General features: G+C 44.2%; 2 protein-coding genes across 4 annotated transcripts in view; both read left to right on the top strand.

Moving 5' to 3' along the window:
• Window positions 1-20,821, top strand: part of enpp2 (ectonucleotide pyrophosphatase/phosphodiesterase 2) — a 73,643-nt gene that overhangs the window by 21,539 nt on the left and 31,283 nt on the right. For all 3 annotated transcript variants that reach the window (XM_085176697.1, XM_085176695.1, XM_085176696.1), the window contains 10 exons: window positions 464-589; window positions 4,245-4,305; window positions 4,411-4,508; window positions 4,635-4,714; window positions 9,917-10,036; window positions 11,332-11,387; window positions 14,582-14,647; window positions 15,706-15,778; window positions 15,889-15,997; window positions 17,443-17,568. In XM_085176697.1, the coding sequence (XP_085032823.1) occupies window positions 464-589; window positions 4,245-4,305; window positions 4,411-4,508; window positions 4,635-4,714; window positions 9,917-10,036; window positions 11,332-11,387; window positions 14,582-14,647; window positions 15,706-15,778; window positions 15,889-15,997; window positions 17,443-17,568 (915 nt within the window). The remainder of the gene's footprint in view (window positions 1-463; window positions 590-4,244; window positions 4,306-4,410; window positions 4,509-4,634; window positions 4,715-9,916; window positions 10,037-11,331; window positions 11,388-14,581; window positions 14,648-15,705; window positions 15,779-15,888; window positions 15,998-17,442; window positions 17,569-20,821) is intronic.
• LOC146507571 (uncharacterized) lies at window positions 5,342-9,086 on the top strand. The gene is made up of 2 exons (XM_085176698.1): window positions 5,342-6,242; window positions 6,315-9,086. The coding sequence occupies exon 2, from the start codon at window positions 6,738-6,740 to the stop codon at window positions 9,084-9,086; it is 2,349 nt and encodes a 782-aa protein (XP_085032824.1). The 5' UTR covers window positions 5,342-6,242; window positions 6,315-6,737.

Below are 20,821 nucleotides of genomic sequence, written 5' to 3' on the forward strand. Positions count from 1 at the left end.
AGTTCTGAGCAGGTTTCTCACGTTTTGATTGAGCGGTTTGTTGCCCCCCCCCCCCCCCCCCCTGCTCTCTCTCTCTCTGTCAACATTTTCCCTCTGCTGCTGGTGGTCTGATTTTATGTCCACTCCTTCAGCCTGGTGGTCTTTGGCTCACCACCGCCTCGCCACCAGTAACCTCCCATTGCCTGAAAGCAATAATTCACTTGTTTTTCTGGTCGCCTGCGTCTTTTTCCTGACTCTGTCAAATCCTTCTTTGGATGTTTTTCAGCTTGAGGAATGTTCAAGCACAGACCGCATCACCATTGTTGCTCGCATGCTGCTTCCCACTCAGTCTGCAGCCAAACCGCTGTCACATTAATATCTCAGCTTTCATTTTTCACTGGTTTCACCACTAACCTTCCAGCTAAGCTGTGCACGTAGATTTGGCGTCTTAAACCTCATTGATTCATGTTCTTCTTGTACACAGAGGGCGGTTATGAATGCAGTAAGGATCGGTGCGGGGAGACTCGCAATGAACAGCATGCCTGCCACTGCTCTGATGACTGTCTGGCCAGAGGAGACTGTTGTACCAACTACAAGAAGCTGTGCAAAGGTTTGCAACTTTACCTGACCTCCTGCCTTTAAATGTTCAGAGGATTTTGTCCATTATTAATTAGTCCATGTGTTGTAATGAGGACGTCTCATTTTATTACAAAAGTGCATGTGTATGTGTTACATGTGTAAAGAAATATGAACTTAGTATCAGTGTTGTGGATCTGGAAAGCTTTTCAAAGACTGGAGTTTAAAAAATACTAAATTTGAATTTATTGACATCATATGTTTTTATATTGGTGTTGGCCAAAAAAAGCAGGTCGTTTATGGTCACAATTACTGGCTTTAAAATCCATACTGGGGCGTTTTAACTGGGGCCAGATGCATCTCTCAGGTTCTGTTTCTGCTCTTTGCTGCGTTTAATTCTGTTTCTTAAGGACATGATGTTGAGAAACTCTTCATCTGCCACTGTGTCAGTCGCACACCGTGCTGAGATATGCCACGTTTCCACCTTGTTGGTGCAAAAGTACCATTTTATGCCTGTCAGACTGTGTTATCATAGATTCAACTAAAGAAATGGGAATAAACAGATATCCAAATAACCGCTAACCACAAGATACGATTTAAAACTGGTTCTTTGCCAACTTGTCTGCGTAGACACAACAGTGCTTGAGTTTGGTGCCTTTTTATGTTTGAATGAGTCGTAATCAGTGTTGAGTGCTTCAACAAACAAGGACGTCTGTCTTTTGTAAAGCAAATTTTAAGAAATGAGGAATGACTCATGAGTTCTGAGTAAAAGATGAAAGTAGCCACTGGTCTGTGGCCTATATTTAGCTTAATGGATGCCAGAAGTGACAAAGTTGGAGTAACTTTGTAAGTCAACTAAAGCTGCATCATTAAACTGTAAGTGCTCAACACAATAAACCACACACTGTAGCTGCAGGTATTGGTCACCAGATCTCAACCGCCAACCGATCTAGATACGGCGACCTCCAACACCCGGACCTCACTGCACAGTTAAGCATTTAGCTGATTTTATGCTGATTTGGGTAGAATAAGATGTTGGATTGCAGTGGTTATCCAGCTGTGTATGCATCAGGCTCTCACTCATACATTCACAGTGAGAGCTGAGAGTTTACAATAGGTAATACTTTGAACAGTCCATTGAAGGTAAGCGTGCACATATACATGATTGATTGTTGTATGAAATAACCAGTCGACAACCATCTGAGAAATGAGTGTTCTCTCACTGTTTGGGATTCCTGGAGGTTGTTCGCTGTCACCAGGTGAAATCAGTTACACCAAAAACCTCTTGGTGATTGCTTTGGTCACTCGCAGATGGCTAAGACACTTGCTAACTATGAGCTGAGCTGTAGTTAGTCAAGCAAAACCTGAAAAAGTGCGATGCGAATCAGAAACAGGGAGCGTTAGCCTTCAACGTTATGTCTCAGCACTGCTGTGAACACAGTTCAAAAGGCACAACTTTTCCTTTAAAGTCAGTTACTGACTGTCATCCACTCGCTGCTGTCGTCCCAGCCTGAAGCCTGAGCGAAACATTTGCCGACACCATCGTGGTTTTACAAAAAAAAACAAAATCAAGGTGCAGTCAAACTGTGAAGCTGCTCACTGACTCAACTCCAAAGAAAGCCATGGACTTCCTGTAGACTTCTGTATGACCATATGTGCAGCCACGGGAGCGCCCCCTGCTGCTGATTAAAAGAATTTAGTTTAAAGCACTTCTGTAACTTTTAAAATCACGTTAACTGTGTGAAGCAGGCAGGATGGACACAAATGCAGACTCGCAGACACACAGCTTTATTGCAGACATACAAAACTAAACTTAATACACAGAGAAACACACGGCCATGAGGGAGATGCCGACGCGGGACCGAGGGAGACACAGGCTGTGTCCCAATTCAGGGTCTGCAGCCTTAAAGGCCGCATTTTAAGGCCGATTACATCACAGCGACGCGACGAAGGCTGTCCCAATTCGAAGGCTGCTCAAAATGCGGCCCTCAAATGCGTCCTTCATTTCCCTGAATTTTAAGGACGTGGTGGTGTAGACTTCGTGGCCCAACATATCCCAGAATGCATAGCGCGGCGGTGGGTGTGGATAATTTTGCCAAAAAAAAAAAAACGGCGTATGAGGGGCGCCGAAGAGTAAACTTTAAGTAAGTACTGAATATTATGTCACTTATTTATGTGCAAATGTTTAATAACGAAGAACATCAAAACATTACTGTTGGCCACATGTTGGCAAAGTCATGTGACATTAGTGACGTTTGTACTAACTTGGTTTTAAAGCCTTTACTTTAAAATAGACGCCGTTCAATAGCTGAGCTTAATCAGAGAATGATCAAAGCTCATGTAGAAACAAACAAATGAACAAAAGATTTTCTCCTTCATTTCTGTCAAACAAAGCTGTATGAAACGTTTCCAGCTGTTAGTTTAATGGTTGCTAGGCAACCTGTGCAGCACGACGGAGGCTAGACCGTCCCATTTCACAAGCCTCACACTTCCGGCCTCAGCGGTCTTTAAGTACGCGGCCCTTGAGGATCGTTGAGACTGCGTACTTTAAGGCTGCAGACCCTGAATTGGGACACAGCCACAGAAGGGCAAACACGGGAACAAACCACAGGGGGGACACAGCTGAACATGACCTAACTAACGAGACAGGGGCAAACAAAACTGAACCAGACAGGAAACTATCAAAGTAAAACAGGAAGTACTAAGACTCACACAACAATTCACACAACATGACGCAGGAGGAAAAGAACGCTCAGGGAAACGAGACGGACCAGGGAGATAAGGGGGAGGAGACAATGAGGGGGGGGACGCAGAAATAGTTCAGGGAGTCGAGACAGAGAGAGAGAGCGAGGAACCGACAGGGCGAGAGAGGGTGAGAGGCATGATGGGCTGGATAAACACGAACACACACAGACACACACACACACACACAGAAGGACACAGTGGACAGAGACACAAGGGAAACCTAATGGACAAGGAACTAAACAGAGAATATAAAAAAAAGTCAAAACAGACTAAACTAATGAAGCAGAAACATGAACCTTAATACAAAATGACACCAAAACACAAGAAAATCAAAATGCTGGATCAAAATGACTCAGAATGACAAACTGTGATACTGATGCAACTGTAAAGGTGAGTTAGTGTTGTACTCCAGCACTTCATAAATGCTCTGCCATCTTTCCCCAGCTGTCCATGACCACAACAGAATATAATCAAGGATACCAGCATATCAGCGAATTCCTTTACCTCCAGTTCACTGTTACCGACAGTTATACCTGGTAGTTACTGGGTAACTAATTTATTTGTGTTTGTTTCTGTGGTTCAGCCTGTTTAAATTTAATGAAGCTACAAGTGTAAATAATACTGCATTTAAAATTCTAGGTCCAGTATTATCAGCTAAATTTATTTTGGATCAAAAGGACTTTGTTAGAGAAAGACTTGAGATTGGTGCTTTGTACATTAATCTCTTTTTCCTTTCAGGGGTCGGCTGATAAATTAATCTATTTAAGATTCTCAATGTCTTTAGATTTACTGGAGGAGAAAATAATACTATACAGTGGAAATACTCAAGTAGAAGTCCGTTCAAGAATCATACAGTTTGTGAGAAAATATAACAACCAACCACTGGTTCCCACTTTTCCATACAAGCATAACAAAAGCTCATGTCTGTCATCACGTTCCCTCAGGAGACACCTCGTGGCTGCAGGATGATTGTGAGGAGATCAAGGCTCCTGAATGTCCTGCCGGGTATGTTGAAATCTTAGCAGTAAAGCAACAGGAGGGTAGCAGGTTGAACTTGGTTGAGCAAGTCTGATTTCATGCATTTAAAAAAACTCTTCCATGCACACGCAGGTTTGTGCGTCCGCCGCTCATCATCCTGTCCGTGGATGGATTTAGAGCTTCGTACGTGAAGAGAGGGAACACTGTCATCCCTCACATCGAGAAGCTCAGTAAGTTCTGTAAAACATGAGCTTTTGGTTCTGAGATGAGGAGGGAACAGTTCCCGTGACACTGATGAACGAGCTCTGGCAGGCTGTGCTTCTGTCTAAGAATTTGTTTTGCTGTGTCCTTTTGAGGAACATGTGGAACCCATGCACCGTACATGAGACCTGTTTACCCCACGAAAACCTTCCCCAACCTCTACTCACTGGCTACAGTAAGTCATGGTACACTTGTGTTTCTGTGCTACTGTCACCGTTACTGGGTTGTTGTAATAAAACATGTCTGTCCCACAGGGTTACAAGAAAATAATTTATAAAGTCAACTTATTGACAAATTATTTGTATTTATCTGTGATTAATAATGTAATTGTGTCAAATGGATAAAGCTCTTTGGTGATGTTCTCATGGATCTGCAGTCTATGAAGATTTCATTTTTTAGTGCTTTTAAACAGAGCAAAGACTTTTTATCACAACGTTTCCAAACGTCCTACTTTTATTTTGCATGCTTACATTATTTTACTTGTGCAGTCCAGTCAGTAACTTTGGTCTTCGGGAGCTACTTTGTTACCAGCAGCTACTTTGTTACCAGGAGCTACTTTGTTACCAGGAGCTACTTTGTTACCAGCAGCTACTTTGTTACCAGGAGCAACTTTGTTACCAGCAGCTACTTTGTTACCAGCAGCTACTTTGTTACCAGCAGCTACTTTGTTACCAGGAGCAACTTTGTTACCAGCAGCTACTTTGTTACCAGGAGCAACTTTGTTACCAGCAGCTACTTTGTTACCAGGAGCAACTTTGTTACCAGCAGCTACTTTGTTACCAGGAGCTACTTTGTTACCAGCAGCTACTTTGTTACCAGGAGCAACTTTGTTACCAGCAGCTACTTTGTTACCAGCAGCTACTTTGTTACCAGGAGCTACTTTGTTACCAGCAGCTACTTTGTTACCAGGAGCAACGCATGTTTCAAGTCCCTGTTGTGTTGGAAAATAATATCAAACCCAGACCCAATTTTGGCTGCTTGACATTTTCTTTAAAGTCTTCACAAATCCTTCTTTCATCTCCTTCCACCTTGACCAGATTACGAGTCCAGACGCACTGAAGCGATACTCCCACCACCGTGTTTCACTGTGGAGATGGTGTTCTCTGGCTTGCACGTCTCTCCCTTCTTTCTTCAAACTTGGGCAGCATCTCTGTGACCTCAGTCCTCTAGTTTTGTCGCATCTCACCAAAGACTGCCCTTCCAGCAGGCACAATCTTTGTCCAGGTTGTTCTTGGCATACTTCAGTCTGGCTTGGGTTTTCCTTGGTCTGCAGCCTCACAGTCAGTTCCTGATCGTCTTCTTTGAGCCTGCACTTCCTCACATGGCTAACTCATTCATTAGTGTCTTGCCAGTTGCTCCGGGGTCTTTAAACACATCTCTCGGCCTTTGTTTCACCTCCCACCTCTGTCTGCTTCTTCTTCTGTCTTTCTCGATGACAGTCCTCACTCCAGGTCGTGAGACTTGGAAACTCTGTGCTAACTTTGTACATCCATCTCCTGGTTTGTGAACATCAACAATTCTTTTTGTTGTAAAGGCTCACCTTTCAGCACATTCACTTCACCAAATGCACCTTGTTTCTTTTCCTCACCTTTGATTGGGTGTGGTGCTTGGCCTTAATTGCACTCACCTGTCACTCGTTATATAAGGACTGCACTCACCTACCCCTCACTCTTTCTTCACTCCCACATGGGGCGGCAGCTGAGGTGAGTACTCTTTGAGTCTCCTGAGTTCATGTATTGTTTCAAGTTACTTAAATCATACTTTGTCCTTTTTAGAGATAGCAGTCCATGTGTGTCTTTCCTTCCTTCACCCATTATTCAATAAAACGACAAAACCTGTAAATTGACTGCTTATTCTCATTCTACTCGGATGAGCCCATGATGATGACTACTCAACCCTGAACCTTCCTTCCTCCAAAACATGGTCCTCCCAGCCGGAGTAGTGTTAGCATCATGGATTCACAGCAGCCATTGACTGAAGATTTGAGATGTTCTGGTCGTGAAAGGCGACCTCCTGCCCACCTGCAGCAGTATGACGTTCAGTATCCTGGAAGTTGAAGTGCTAGATGTGATACAGAGAGTCAAACAGAATGCCAGCATAGTGACACAGACACACATGGGCTGCAGGATCCTGACGGGGAGTCAGAAAGTCAACCAGAGCCATCCCCTGCTCCTTTACCCACAAATCAAGATGAGGTGATGAGGGAACTCCTGATGACGATGAGGGAGATTAGGCAACTTATGATTCAATTATCTCCTCCCCATTCTCGCAGTTCCTCCAGATCTTCAATTCACAGTGTCTCATCTGATGAAAGCAAATCCTCTGTATGCGGTTTACAAGCCATTCCCCAAACGCATCAGCAACATGAGCAGTTCCCAGTGATTGATCCAGCAACATGTCAATCACCCACTCAGCCCCCACAGGTTAGCTGTCACTCTGGTGCAGTTCCGTCTGCTAGCCCTCCTGTCCCTAATTCAACAATATTAGATGCTGCAGTTCCTTCAAATGGTTTGCCTAGACCAGTTTTTCCTACACCAGATGAGACTCCTTTTAATTTCCTGGCCACGCCACTGCAAGGTCCGTACCAGATTTCCTGTGTTCCACCTGCTGTTCATCTAGATGAAGACCCCGCTCAACCTCTTGTTTGCATTCAAGAACCAAGGCAGCACCCTCCTGTAAAGCAGCAACCAGCTACATCTGATGGTTTGCATGCACAAAAACCTTCGGTACCCATTACTGCTAGTTCTAGTCACCCTGTTAGCACTAGAACACATGTGTATAAGCTTGAGGGTCCTTCTTTCCCAGACCTTACCAGAGAAGATGAAATCCAGTATAGGCTGTTACGAATGGCCCTTACTAACCTGCTTGACCCTCATGAGACAGAGCACTTTAAATATCATGTCCTGAAAGTAGACCAAGCTAAACGGTTAGCTATTTCCTTTTCCTACGCTCCTGACCCATACACTCAAGCCATCAAAGCTCTTGATGAGCGTTATGGGCAACCAAGACAGCTAGCATTGAAAGAGCTACGTAATATACTGGAGCTTCCTCCTATCAAAGCAGGTGATGGTCGGACTCTGGATAACTTTGCTCTTCGTGTGCAAGCTTTAGTTGGTTTGCTTAGCACTCTGGGTGATCAAGGACGGACAGAACTGAATTGTGGCTCCCATGTCGATCGCCTACTCGAAAAGTTGCCCGCAGAGCATTCCAGTCGCTTCAAACGGCACATTTACAGGGAACAAGGAGATATGATGTATGACTTACCTTTGTTCTCATCCTGGTTGCAAATGGAGTGCAAGTGTCAACCAAGAAAGGACAGTGCCGTTTCATCCTTTAACCAGCCACGACCTGCCCATAAGTACACCTCTCCACTCACAACAATATTACATGGGACAAATGCATCCGATCCTGTACAGGCAGCACAACCCATCATAATGACTAAGGCAAGATGTGCATATTGCTGCTCACCTGAACACCACATTAGCAAGTGCCCTGAGTTCATTAACAAGACAAAGGATGAGAAAATACACTGGATAAAGAGAAACAAACGGTGCTGGCGTTGTGCTAGAACTCATCAGGCTGCGAAGTGTGATCTGAGGAAAGCATGTGCCACCTGCATGGGAAGACATCTACAGATCCTATGTGAGGTGAATCAGAGACATAGAACTGAAGTTAATCCTGTAGTGAGGACACTGTACTTTGATAAACCTAGTGACTGTCCTAGTGTACTATTAAAAGTTGTGAAAGTGCTCCTGCGTAATGGCAAAAGAACCCTGGAAACATATGCAGTACTTGACGATGGCTCCCAACGTACCATGCTTCTGACATCAGCAGCTCAGCATCTCCACCTAACTGGGAAAGCTGAAAAATTATCACTCAAAACTGTCCATCAAGAAGTTGAAACTATTCAAGGTTCTTCTGTAAGTTTCCAGATTTCTCCTATCGCACATCCAGAGAAAACTTACACAATTAATAATGCCTTCGCTACAAGTCACTTAGCACTTTCAGAACACACCTACCCCGTATCCTCTCTTCAACGGAGATACAAGCATCTTCAAGGTATCCCATTAACCTTTATTAACAAAGCAGCTCCACTACTGCTCATAGGCTCTGATCATACCCACCTTATTACGCCTATTGCACCAGTTAGACATGGACCATTTGGATCCCCGGCAGCAGTCAAAACCTGCTTAGGATGGACACTCCAAGGTCCAATCACAGACTTCCAACCCCAGAGCAGTTCTACGCATGCCCAATGTTTGTTCACATCTTCCAGTTCAGGTTCAGGAGAACCACTCCAGCACATCCTTGTGTCCGCTGATGGCTCCGAATTCATTCAGCCACCTCATACTCCACCATCAGCAGAGTATGAGGTGCCCCCAGCACCTGCAAAACTGCCCGACGGTCTGCAGGTCTGGGCCTGCAGCTGCATCCCATGCGGTTGGCATGCTTTGCGGCTGCTTTGCCGCCACCGCTGGCTACATGGTCGGCCCCCTGAACTGTCTGGCCTGCGTTGTCGACCCCCTGAACCTATATTAGACCTGTAGCATGTCTGATTCCTCTGCCCCCGCTTCGTGAAAAAGAACATCTCTAATCCTTTGAACATATTTCTCAGTAGAAATATGGGGGCGGCTGTTGTAAAGGCTCACCTTTCAGCACATTCACTTCACCAAATGCACCTTGTTTCTTTTCCTCACCTTTGATTGGGTGTGGTGCTTGGCCTTAATTGCACTCACCTGTCACTCGTTATATAAGGACTGCACTCACCTACCCCTCACTCTTTCTTCACTCCCACATGGGGCGGCAGCTGAGGTGAGTACTCTTTGAGTCTCCTGAGTTCATGTATTGTTTCAAGTTACTTAAATCATACTTTGTCCTTTTTAGAGATAGCAGTCCATGTGTGTCTTTCCTTCCTTCACCCATTATTCAATAAAACGACAAAACCTGTAAATTGACTGCTTATTCTCATTCTACTCGGATGAGCCCATGATGATGACTACTCAACCCTGAACCTTCCTTCCTCCAAAACACTTTTCTTAAGTCTAAACTAATTTCTTGTTTTTGTTATCCTTGCTCTGTTAAAATGCATTTTCACTTCAAAGGGGGTAATAATTGTGTCCTGATCATACAGATGTGACTGCATTTCACTATAGACGTTAAATTTACAGGCCAGCCTGTCGATGAGCTGTTTTTGGAGGTCTTTGGGTGCAAAGCTGTTGTTTTTTGTGCTCTGTGTGATGCCTTTGGAACAACATCACTGCTGACATTCGAGACAAAGCCTGAGGTTTAGATAAGGCAGGATTTCGAGGCTTCCTCTTATTTAGTGTGAGACAGCAAACATTACTGACCGAAACATAATGGTTTGATTCTGTCCAAGGGGCTGTACCCGGAGTCTCATGGCATCGTTGGAAACTCCATGTATGACCCAGGGTTTGATGCAACCTTCACCCTGAGAGGCCGAGAGAAGCTCAATCACCGCTGGTGGGGAGGACAGCCAGTAAGTACTGCCAGGAAACAGCAAGAGCTTTTCTTTTAGAGTCGACTACAACAGACGTGGAAGGACAAATCAGTCAGAGCAGAGGCTGGAGTGACTGCAGTCAGTTGTAGATTTACTCAAACATGAGCTAAAATGTTGATAAGGACGCCGGTGCCTTCACACACTGGGGTCACCTTCATGCTGCAGTTTATGAGCTTGGCTTCCTCACTCATGTTACTGTTTGTGTTACAGCAGCATCCTAATAATCTGTGTTGGCTGATAAAATACTGAGACCTTTCTCCAAAAGTTGATTCTGTTCATCTGGACGTAGCGTTTTCTGGGAGAAACGTTTCGTCACTCATCCAGGTGACTTCTTCAGTCTCAGCTGACTGCAGGTTTCCATCTTATAAACAGGACATTTGCACAATGACTGAAACCAGCCCACTGAAGGAACAATGGGCTGTGAAAAGCCGGTCAAAGCTGGGAAGGCACCTAAAGAAAGCTCCAGCGATCCAGGAGAGAAGGACAACCGCTGCCCAAGCGAAAACCTGTAGTGATCCCATATGTGTTAGGAGTATCGGAGCAGTTGAGACGCATTTTTTCTAAACACCGGGTCTCTGTGGCTTTTAAACCCCAAAACACGCTGCGCCAAAAATTGGTCCACCCCAAGGATCGGGTCCCCCGACACAAACAGAGTAACATAGTGTAGCTGTTAAGTGCAGGAGGATTGCCAGGATTTATACATCGGGGAAACCAGACAACCTCTGACGAAGCGGATGGCACAACACAGAAAAGCTACCTCGTCAGGTCAGGACTCTGCAGTCTGTTCACACCTACAGGTCAGTGGACACTCTTCCAATGATGAGGATGTAACATCCTGGACAGGGAGGAACGCTGGTTTGAGGGCGGAGTCAAGGAGGCCATTTACATGAAAAGGGAAAGACCATCTCTGAATGGAGGAGGGGCCTAAGGGTCCATCTGTCAACATCTTACAATGCTGTGGTTGCAGCCATTCCCCAACTCTGTGAATGGAACTCATGGCTGTTGATCAGTGGTTGTTGATCAATGTTCATGAGAATTTGCATAATTAAGATTAAGGAACTGACCTCCCAGCCCATTGTTCCTTCAGTGGGCTGGTTTCAGTCATTATGCAAATGTACTGTTTATAAGATTGAAATCTGCAGTCAGCTGAGACTGAAGAAGTCACCTGATGATGACGAAACGTTTCTGTCCAGATGAACAGAATCAACTTTTGGAGATTTATTTTCCTGGATGATTGAGATGCATCAAGACTTACTGAGACGTTGTTTGTTTAGATCTGGATCACAGCACAAGGACAAGGAGTGAAGGCTGCTACCTTCTTCTGGCCTGTGTAAGTCTGCACACACACGCACCTACACACACACACACACCTACACACACACACGCACACACATCTCTGTATCACTGACATGTAACTTTGTGTGTGATGGTAAGTCTGTTGTAAAAAACTGTCCGTAGAGCTCTGGTAGGTCAGAGGTCATCCACTTAAAGGCTGATTTTCAGTTCCATCATTTAAACTATAAAATGTTGTATTGTTGCCTTTAGATGGGACAAAACTCATCAACCTTCTTGTATGCAAACGAATGGAGATTCTGTGTGTTTCATTTTGATAATAGGTCTTTTTTAAACCAAATTAAATTGTATGTTATCTTTTTCTGTTTGCTTTTACTTAATGGTCCACATTTCTTAAAAGTAACTGCATGGTTACACTTTTCTTTTGTTTGTACTAATCTGATCTTGTTTTTCTTGTGGTTTGCCTCCATGTGGCAGTTTTAGTAAATGTTTGGTGAGATGTAACAAAGGGAAATATTTGCCCACTTGTCTGTTGGAAACACTTAAACGTGTCCTGGAATTCTTCTCCAGCCTCCCAATGACATTTCCTATGGGCATTGTATGCCTGTCTATAGTCGCCTACTGTCCCACCCCCTGTACAGCGTAATGGTCAAAGGATTTGCTGGGCGATGCGTGCCAATACCTCCAGCTTTAACACAAAATGTTTTAACCTGCAGTCTTTCTAATGGCCAGTAGGAGGCGACGCCTCTGGTGTAAAAGGAGTTCGACTGAACAGGACTCAGTGGCTCCCTCAGTTCTCCTGATCTGTGGCCTTAGTAAACTCTTTCTTGAGTTGATGGTCTGTCAGATCAAGTCTTGATGAGTAAAATTATATTTACTCAGTAAATCTCAGTTTTATTACAGTCAAAATGATTCCTAGCCTTGGCTTCTCAGTCAGACCCGCCCACACACTCCACCCTGGTTTCAAATCACCAAGATCCCAGCAGCCTTTTAGACAATATTAATGTAGATCATCTGTTTTTAAACCACACTGAAGTTTAACACTGTATGTGATGCAGCTGCAGCGTTCACCAACCAAACAGGAACATCTGTGTATAGCTTAAGATGCCATAATTGTGGGTGGCTGTGTTTCAGCTCGTAGAGCAGGTCGTCTAAAGTCTGAACGTCGGTGGATTGATCCCCGTCGAGGGGAAGCATCATTTGCTGATGCTTCCTATGTGTAGGCTCAGGTAAATGAGCGCTCTCAGTGCTCAAATTGAATTGAAAGGTGTTGTAGAAGTACCAGCCCGTTTATATGATTAGAGAAAACTGCTCACTTCTGCAAAAATAGGACATTTTTGAACTTTTCACCCTGTAAAAAGGTTTGTGTTGAGCTGAGCTTCAGTTCAGGAACAACTAAGAAGATTAAGAATGATTCTCTACAGTTCGAGTCCTTTAGTGTGTTGTTTGCATCTGTGGGCACCAAATAATACTGAGCTTGTGTCGCGCTGTCCGTACCTGCTCAGTGAAAGTCTGCAGAGTTTAAGTGAACATGCTTAGTGTTAATGTGTGTGTGTGACCTCAGAGCTGTCCAGGACTGCAGAGTGTGTCTGTTCATGCTCCCTCGGGCTGTTGCATTACACCTCCGACTCAGAGGAGCCCACATTTATCAGCAAAGCAGGCTTTTACAGAACAGGGGGTCCATCTCTGCAGAGAGATGGCAGTGGGCTGTTTTTACAGTAATTAGTGCAAATGGGCCTGTTTACACTGCGCAGGATTCCTCTGTGAAGCGGGGTCGCAGACGTGCCACTCTGTAGAGCCGTGGGGGCCAAAGACTGGTCTACATTGCTTTTCTTGCACTTGGCACTGACAGAGGTGTGTGAGAAAGAGGCAGCAGTGTGCATATGAGATTTCTGTGTGCTTCAGAAAGCCTTCTTTATACAACCTAGTTCATAGTTTGATGGTTTAGCAGCAACGCTATGGGCCCTGGGATAGTAACAGGGACCAGGGATTGTCTGGCTCTGTGTTGGGTTCAGCTTTTTGGGAGGTCCTCAAACTAACCACGGGCACAGAAAATGAGTGGGAGTGCACTAAAAACCCAGTGGGAGGTGTGAGGGACAGAACTGAAAACGTTAGCATCGACAAAAATACAGGAAGGCAGCAAACAGGGAGAGAAATGCCTGCTGTAAAGTGTTACAACTGTGCGACCACAGGTTGCTGTTCCCCCACATTCATACCCACTCCCACCGTGTGTCGTCTCAGACCTGATAGCTGACAGCTGTGGACTGTATGACAGCCAGCAGCTTGGTCGGTGCATTAGATGCTGAGACACACTTTGCCTTTCTCTAAAATACAGGCTGTAATGTTAGTCACCTCAAAGCACTTTATATTGTAAAGACCCCACAGTATTAAAGAGAGAACCCAGACCATTAGACAGCCCCTTATGAGCAGCACTCGGTGACAGCAGGAAGGTGAAACTCCCTTTTGACAGGAAGAAACCTGTGGCAGGCTCAGGCAGAGGCAGCCGTGACCGGTTTGGAGGGGAAAAGAGTAGCATTTAGAGATCGAGCACGAAACACAACCTACAGGGAAGAGAAGGCAAAAGTTAATAATGCAAAACAGAGCAAGACTGTACATGCGTGAGGAGTGGTATATTAACATGTCGCTATGTTGCTCTTCACACCATAAATTGTGCTGTAGCTGTGTTCAAATACTCTGCTGATGCATACATGGTATAACCCTGCATGCTGGTATGAAGCTGGCTCTCCTGAGGGTAATCATTCAAATCAACAATTAACCACAGCTCATGTTAGAGCTCTTACTATGAGGACAGATCTCACCGTTAGTTGTTGGGTGGAGGCTCTGTGAACCCAAGTACACGAGTACAGGGAGACAGGGAGAAGGACCGAGCTGAGAAACAAAGAGAAGGACAGCCTGATACGTTCACACACCGCCCCAGCTGGTTTCAGCTCAGTGAGACGGAGATTTTCACAGGACAATGAGGCAAAACGTGCAGCCTCTTTTTAAGCAGAGTGATGGAGTTCAGCATCTTCTAGCATGTGTGACAGACCTGAACCATAAATGGCTTGGAGCTCGACTCCAGCGAACAGGTGCTCAGCAGGTGAGGGAGCTGCTCCAGGTGATGAGCCAGCTGGAGACAGAGATCATAGATCGTAGTCTGAAGACTGTGTGTGTGTGTGTGTGTGTGTGTGTGTGTGTGTGTGTGTGTGTGTGTGTGTGTGTGTGTTCCAGTGCCATCCCTTTGGAGAGGAGGATACTGACTATGCTGCAGTGGCTTCACCTCCCTGAAGGAGAAAGGTGAGCTGTATGTTTGATTGTTACATCTTCTTACCTTCCTTTTCATTTTCTTTGACATTTGAACTGTTTGTTCCCTTTTTAATCGAGAGAGAGAACGTGACACTGATGTAAAGTAGAATAGCTCCATGCAGTGGATACGTACCACAGCCTACCACAGAGGGACCCTCAGTTCATCGAATGTCCAAAACAAACCGTTTTAGCTTTAAATTAGCTTTCTTCTGATTGGCTGCCACTTGTGCATGGGAGTCCTCTGATGTATATCTGAGGGATATCTGCTCTTGCTGACATCATAAAGTGCCAAGTGTGGAAAGCTTTTCAAGCAGTCTGAAACCAGGGCTTTCAGCTCATGGGTTTCATGGTTTGTTTAGCTCCTCCCCAAACTTGAAATTTGCCTGGATACCTTTAAAAGATGACAGGATACTTCTCTCTCTTGTTGCCATTTTCTTTTCCTTGCCAGTTTGCCTCACTTTGTTACAACCTAAATTAAGTAATAAGAGTTACAGTTACAGATTTTGACCATGGGAGCAAAAAGCCTGTGACCTTAAAGAACGAAACATCTACGCAAACATTGTTATTCTCAACCAATGTTAATATAACGTTCTAGCACTTTAAACTCAAACTAAGTGTGGAAACAGTCGTTTTTAATTTAAATAAAAGTTGGAGTCATTTCTCCATTCAGTGCTCATTTCTGTTGCTCTGCTTAACGAGCTGGTGAATAATGCTGAAGGTGAGTTTGCCTGATAGCTAAAAACAACAAGTTTTAAATGAAGTTTTAATATCACCTAAATAACATTTTAAAGAGAGCAGTCGGTGGCATTGGTTATATCTGTTTGTTGTCAGTATCCGGCCAATAACAGTATATTAAATAGTTGTTGTTTTTTTTTTTTTGATAATTATTATCTGTTAAACAGGAGAAGGGTGCAATAAAACCTATTTTTCTATGTGAGACATTCACCATGTTGGCAGCTGGATCACAAGAATCCAAACCAGCCTCTGGAAACTTTCTTTCTTGATTTTACTTCCACTAGAAGTCGACTTTGACTCACCTTTTGTTGCAGGCCTTATGTTTACGCCATGCACTCTGAGCAGCCGGACACATACGGACACAAATTGGGGCCCATGAGCACTGATGTAAGTACTCTGTATCTGCACAAACGTCTTGTGGCATGTTTGTGGAAAGCATGCAGTAAAGGAACATCCAAAATGTTTGTTTGGAGGATGACTCGCTCTGTGTGCTCTAGCTGAACATCTCTCTGAGGATGATTGACAGAATTATCGGCCAGCTCATGGATGGACTCAAGCAGATGAAACTGCACCGCTGCGTCAACATCGTCCTGGTCGGGGATCACGGTACGGACACACCCACACCAGCACAGGTGTGTGCAGAGTAGGGCTGCCACGATTAGTCGACTATTAAAATTGTCGACGACTGATTTAATAGTCGACGCGTCGTTTGAAGCTTTGTAAGATCCCAAAAGACGCAGGAATAAGTTGTTGGATTTAAGAGTGTAATAACGGACTGAAACAGAAGATGGCAGCACTGCATGTACAAGGATGCCAGCTGCCGTTAAACCCCGAAGAAGAAGAAGAAGAAGCTGTGTCCCAGAATTCATAGCGCAGCTAGTTAGTTTTAATATTACTCTTATTATTCTTTCTGGGTCACAAAATAAACGTTTAACATATTTTCAGGCGAGAATGTAGCTGTGTAAACCTCAAATATCTGCTCAGTTTATCAAGACACCACATATTTTCAAAAGCGCTCCGACGTTTTCGGAGACGTCTGTTACCCACTAGCTTGATAGCTAGCCGGGGGCTAGGCTAACTAGAGCCGTGAGAACACCGGACTCCCGGCAAATAATTTTTGTCTTTCGCTACTCAGGTTAAACATGATATATACTCTATAGTCACTTAGATAACTTAAAATGTTATTGTTTGGCTTTTTGTAGTATTTTATTTGTTCCTGAGTAAATCGGTTTGGCTGAGATTAAAGTTATAGTTTTTACACAGCTGAATAAACGTCAAGCAGACAACTGATTATCAGAAGTGTGAGATGCTCGAGAATTTACTCCGGTGTCCTGTTATATTTTAGATAGCAAGGAGTTTATTAAACTTCACCGAAACAATCTGCAAATTTCATTAAAATTTAATAAACTATCATCTTGTCTTTATTTTTAGTTAGCACAGACCTTAAACACTTAAAGCTGTAAGCTAATGATAGTTTTGCCTTCTGCTTGCTGTGTGTGAGCCACAGTGAACGAGCAGTACATGTTACTGTATTCAATTCATACTTGACGATTGAAAGGAGTGGGGTGAAGTTGCTCAGCAACTGCAGACAAGCAGCTTAAATAGCGCAGCCTATACAAGTGGAAGAAGTGATCGTATGTTCCTCTGCTGCATTTGTAATTTTGATCACTTGAAATGAACGGTCTCTAATTTTTATGTTAGTTTACAAAACTTTCAAACTCAGCAGGGGTCGAATAATTATTTTGCTCACAGCTAATTAGACGTGTAGAGGACATTAAAAGCCATCAGCTGATGGGACCTAGCCATTACATCAGCTGATCTTAACGTTTCACTCTGACCACCACACTAAAGTTTCCTACATTAAATGTTATATCATGTAGCCACAGCTGAGATATGTATGGTGACAATAATAATCAGGGCAGGTAAGTTTCCACCAGGTTTAATTACAATCTTTAATCCAGTGATTAGAAACCAGACCCAAACTGGAATGAGCTACTGGAGCATGAACTTGGTTTTTGGCTTCAGCTGCTCACGTTCTCATATGTTCACAGGTATGGAAGAGGCCCACTGCGATCACACCGAGTTCCTCAGTAACTATTTGACCAGCGTTGATGACATCATCCTCGTCCCTGGGTCCCTAGGCAGAATACGCTCCAGACAGCCCAACAACAGGAAATGTAAGAAGTCAAGTTGGTGTCTTTGGTGTGTTTATTTTAGTTTCTTCTCACTCTTATTCTCACTGTGGTTGAGAAACAAGTGTCTCATGTGATCTCACTGGGAGTGTACGCAGTCTCTCTTAGTGAATAAGTGAGTAAAGTTTATTTAGAAAGTACTCTGCACAGGCTAGGAGTCACAAAGTGCTGAACATCAAAGTAAAATAAAGATGAAAATGAAGGTAACATCCAGTCGAGACACAGAAAAAAAGTAAAAGGTAGTTAAGTAAGAAGTTCCACTCAGTCTCAACAAAAAGCCTGTTTAAACAGGGAGGTTTAGATCTGCTTTGAAGGACAGAGTCGGTTAATCTGAGCTGAGACCGTTCCACAGTCTTAGTGCCACAGACTGCACGTCTCTGTTCCCCCACTAACTCATTCTGAGCAGTGCGAGCAGCAGTTTGTGTAGTGGGCCTTGAGCCGTTTAGTGCATCATATGTAAGTACAAGAATTTTATAATGAATCTTCAGGGAGCCAATGTAAAGGATATAAAATAGGAGTGATGTAGGTTTGCTACTGGAACGTGTTGATAGTCTGGCTGCAGCTTTTAATATTGCTCAGAAACGTGGAAGAAATGATTTGTCTGGGCAGGTCAACAGGACATTACAGTAATCTAAGCACGATGACACAAATGCAAGAATTATTTTCTCCAGTTCAGCCGCGGAGACCATGTGTCGTCGTTTAGAAATGTTCCTCAAATAAGGAAATGGGATCGAGAGAAAGATTTTAGCCCACAGACGAATAAAAGTTCAGCAAGAAGAAGCAAGAGCCCGAATGATTTCACGATACAGCAGAGCGGTAATCATGGTCTCAGCTTTGTTTACATTTAGAATGAGGTCAGTGCTAAAGGTCCGGTCACATATCCAGGTTAAATGATGGAGTAGGGTGCACAGCCTGCCCAACTGGGGACGGTTAGAAGACATATAGAGCTGAATGCCAGCGCCTTAAAGTGACAGTTGTAAATACATTTAATTACGTTGAGAGGTAAAGGAAGAATGCAGAAAGAAAATAACAATGCAAGCTTGTGGTAGGTTATAGAGGCAGTGTTACGGTGCACACTGAACGCGACAGACGCGACCAGAGCGTCAGGTTTACATGTAAAGTCAATGGAGGAGCACGATGAAGCGCGACTGGGGATCCCGCGAAAATTCAGAAGCAGATTTGCGTCACGAAAACGAGCAAGTAGCGCGACTGACGCGTTTGAAGTGCGAATAAAAATACGTGCGGCGGTTTGTGTGGTGCATTTTGTTCATTCGCGCGTATCGCGTCTACCGTCTGAACTCCAGCTTCAAGTCGCGCCGCGACAACCAATCAGGAGCCTGGTAACGTGATGCTCTGACCTAGTTCAAAGGGGCGGGTCCAGCCAAAGCCATTAACAATATGGAGGAAAGGCTCATCAACCACCCAGAGCTGTACGACACCAGCTGTTTTCTCTACCGAGAATTTTAATATTATTTCAAATAAAGTTTTGTAATGACTAATGTCTCTGTTCTACTACACAGCAAATACTGGCACACAACTTGAAGCATGTAGAATTGATTTCATATCATACTAATGAAAAAATATACTACTATATAGGAACATAGTGAAGACCAATTCTTTAAGAGAATAAAGAGAGGTTAGTTTATTTTGGAGGCAACCTCCGTTTATTAAGAAAACTTTAAAAAGGTTGGATGGACCCAGGTATGGCGAGGACGTCCTTTACGCCGCTGCTCTGCTCTCCACAGTAAATAGAGAAGGGAGACTCTCTCTTCAAACGATCAACAGCTGCCATCTTGCAAACATACCGTCTGGCACTACTTCCTCCCACATTTCCGCTTCACGCGCATGAAAATTGCATATTTTGAAGCGCGACCAATTCGTGTTGGTTGAATGTGCACGCGAACAGCTAGGGACGTCTATCACGTTCGGTGTGAACGCACCGTTAGGGGTTCAAAGAAGGTCCTATCATATAAATAGGAAGCAGAGTCAGCCATACCATCCAGAAGCGGCCGTGCTCTCCCAGCCCACACGGACCACTATTTTCAACCCCGTCACAAGCATCCCTCCACAGAGTCTATTGTCCTCTCAGAGACAGTCATGGACAAAAAATATTTTTAGCATCAAAACAAAGCTTTAAAACAACTTTAGTGTTTTTCTTAGCTGTAGAATGACATGAACCATGTAACTGTATATTTGATACAGAAGATCTGAATGAGTTTTTTAGACCTCTACATCCTCAGTGTTATTTCAAAGCAGGAAGTTCCAAACATGAACTCAGTAATGAGCAGCTCCACCGTTATTGTTGATCACTTCAAAAATTCATTGCAGCATGCTTGATGCAAGCGTCTCCATGAGGTGAGTGGGAACATTTCTCCAAGTCGTGAAGACGGCTGCACGAAGGGCGTCTACTGCCTGGAACTGTTGTCCATTTTTGTAAACTTCCCTTGCCATCCATCCCCAAAGGTTCTTAGTTGGATTTGGACCAGGGGAACACGCAGGATGGTCCAAAACAGTGATGTTGTTCTCCTGTTGATAAACCCAGTGGTTACCACACAGACGAAGTCCCTCAGTTATGAGGGATGCTCTCTGCAACATCTGGACATAGCCAGCTGCTGTTTGACGCCCCTGCACCTCCTGAAGCTCCGTTGTTCCACAAAAGGAAAAAACACCCCAGACCATTGTGGCCTCCCTCCACTGTGGGGCGTAGAAAACATCTCAGGTGGGATCTGCTGTAACGTTGGACACCATCAGGACCATCAAGGTTACATTTTTTCTCATCAGAGAATAAAACTTTTTTTTCCACCTTTCATGTTCCATGTTTGGTGCAAACGGTCGGTTCTGTGGCGTCCAAGGAGACAAGGCCTTTGAAGACGTTTGTTTTTGAAGCCCTTCAGTCTCAGATGCCGTCTGGTGGTTTTGGGGCTGCAGTAGGAACCAGCCTTAATTTGGGTTGAGGATCGTCCAGTGTCTTGACGGACAGCACTGATCCTCTGGCTCAGTGCTGGTGAAATTTTTGGGGTCTTCCACTTGACTTTTTTGTTCCATAACCCTCAGGATCATTTAGAAATTCCAAATGACCGTCTTACTGCGTCCCACCTCAGCAGTGATGGCGTGCCACAAGAGACCCCGCTGATGCCGTTCAACAGCAACCCGACCACGTTCAAAAAGGAAGGGGTTTTTTTTTTGCTTTTGCCATCAGAACATCCTGACAGTGTGACTACCTGACAGAAAATGACAA

The sequence above is a fragment of the Neolamprologus multifasciatus genome, chromosome 11, assembly GCF_963576455.1.
Source record: "Neolamprologus multifasciatus chromosome 11, fNeoMul1.2, whole genome shotgun sequence".
Lineage (NCBI taxonomy): Eukaryota > Metazoa > Chordata > Actinopteri > Cichliformes > Cichlidae > Neolamprologus > Neolamprologus multifasciatus.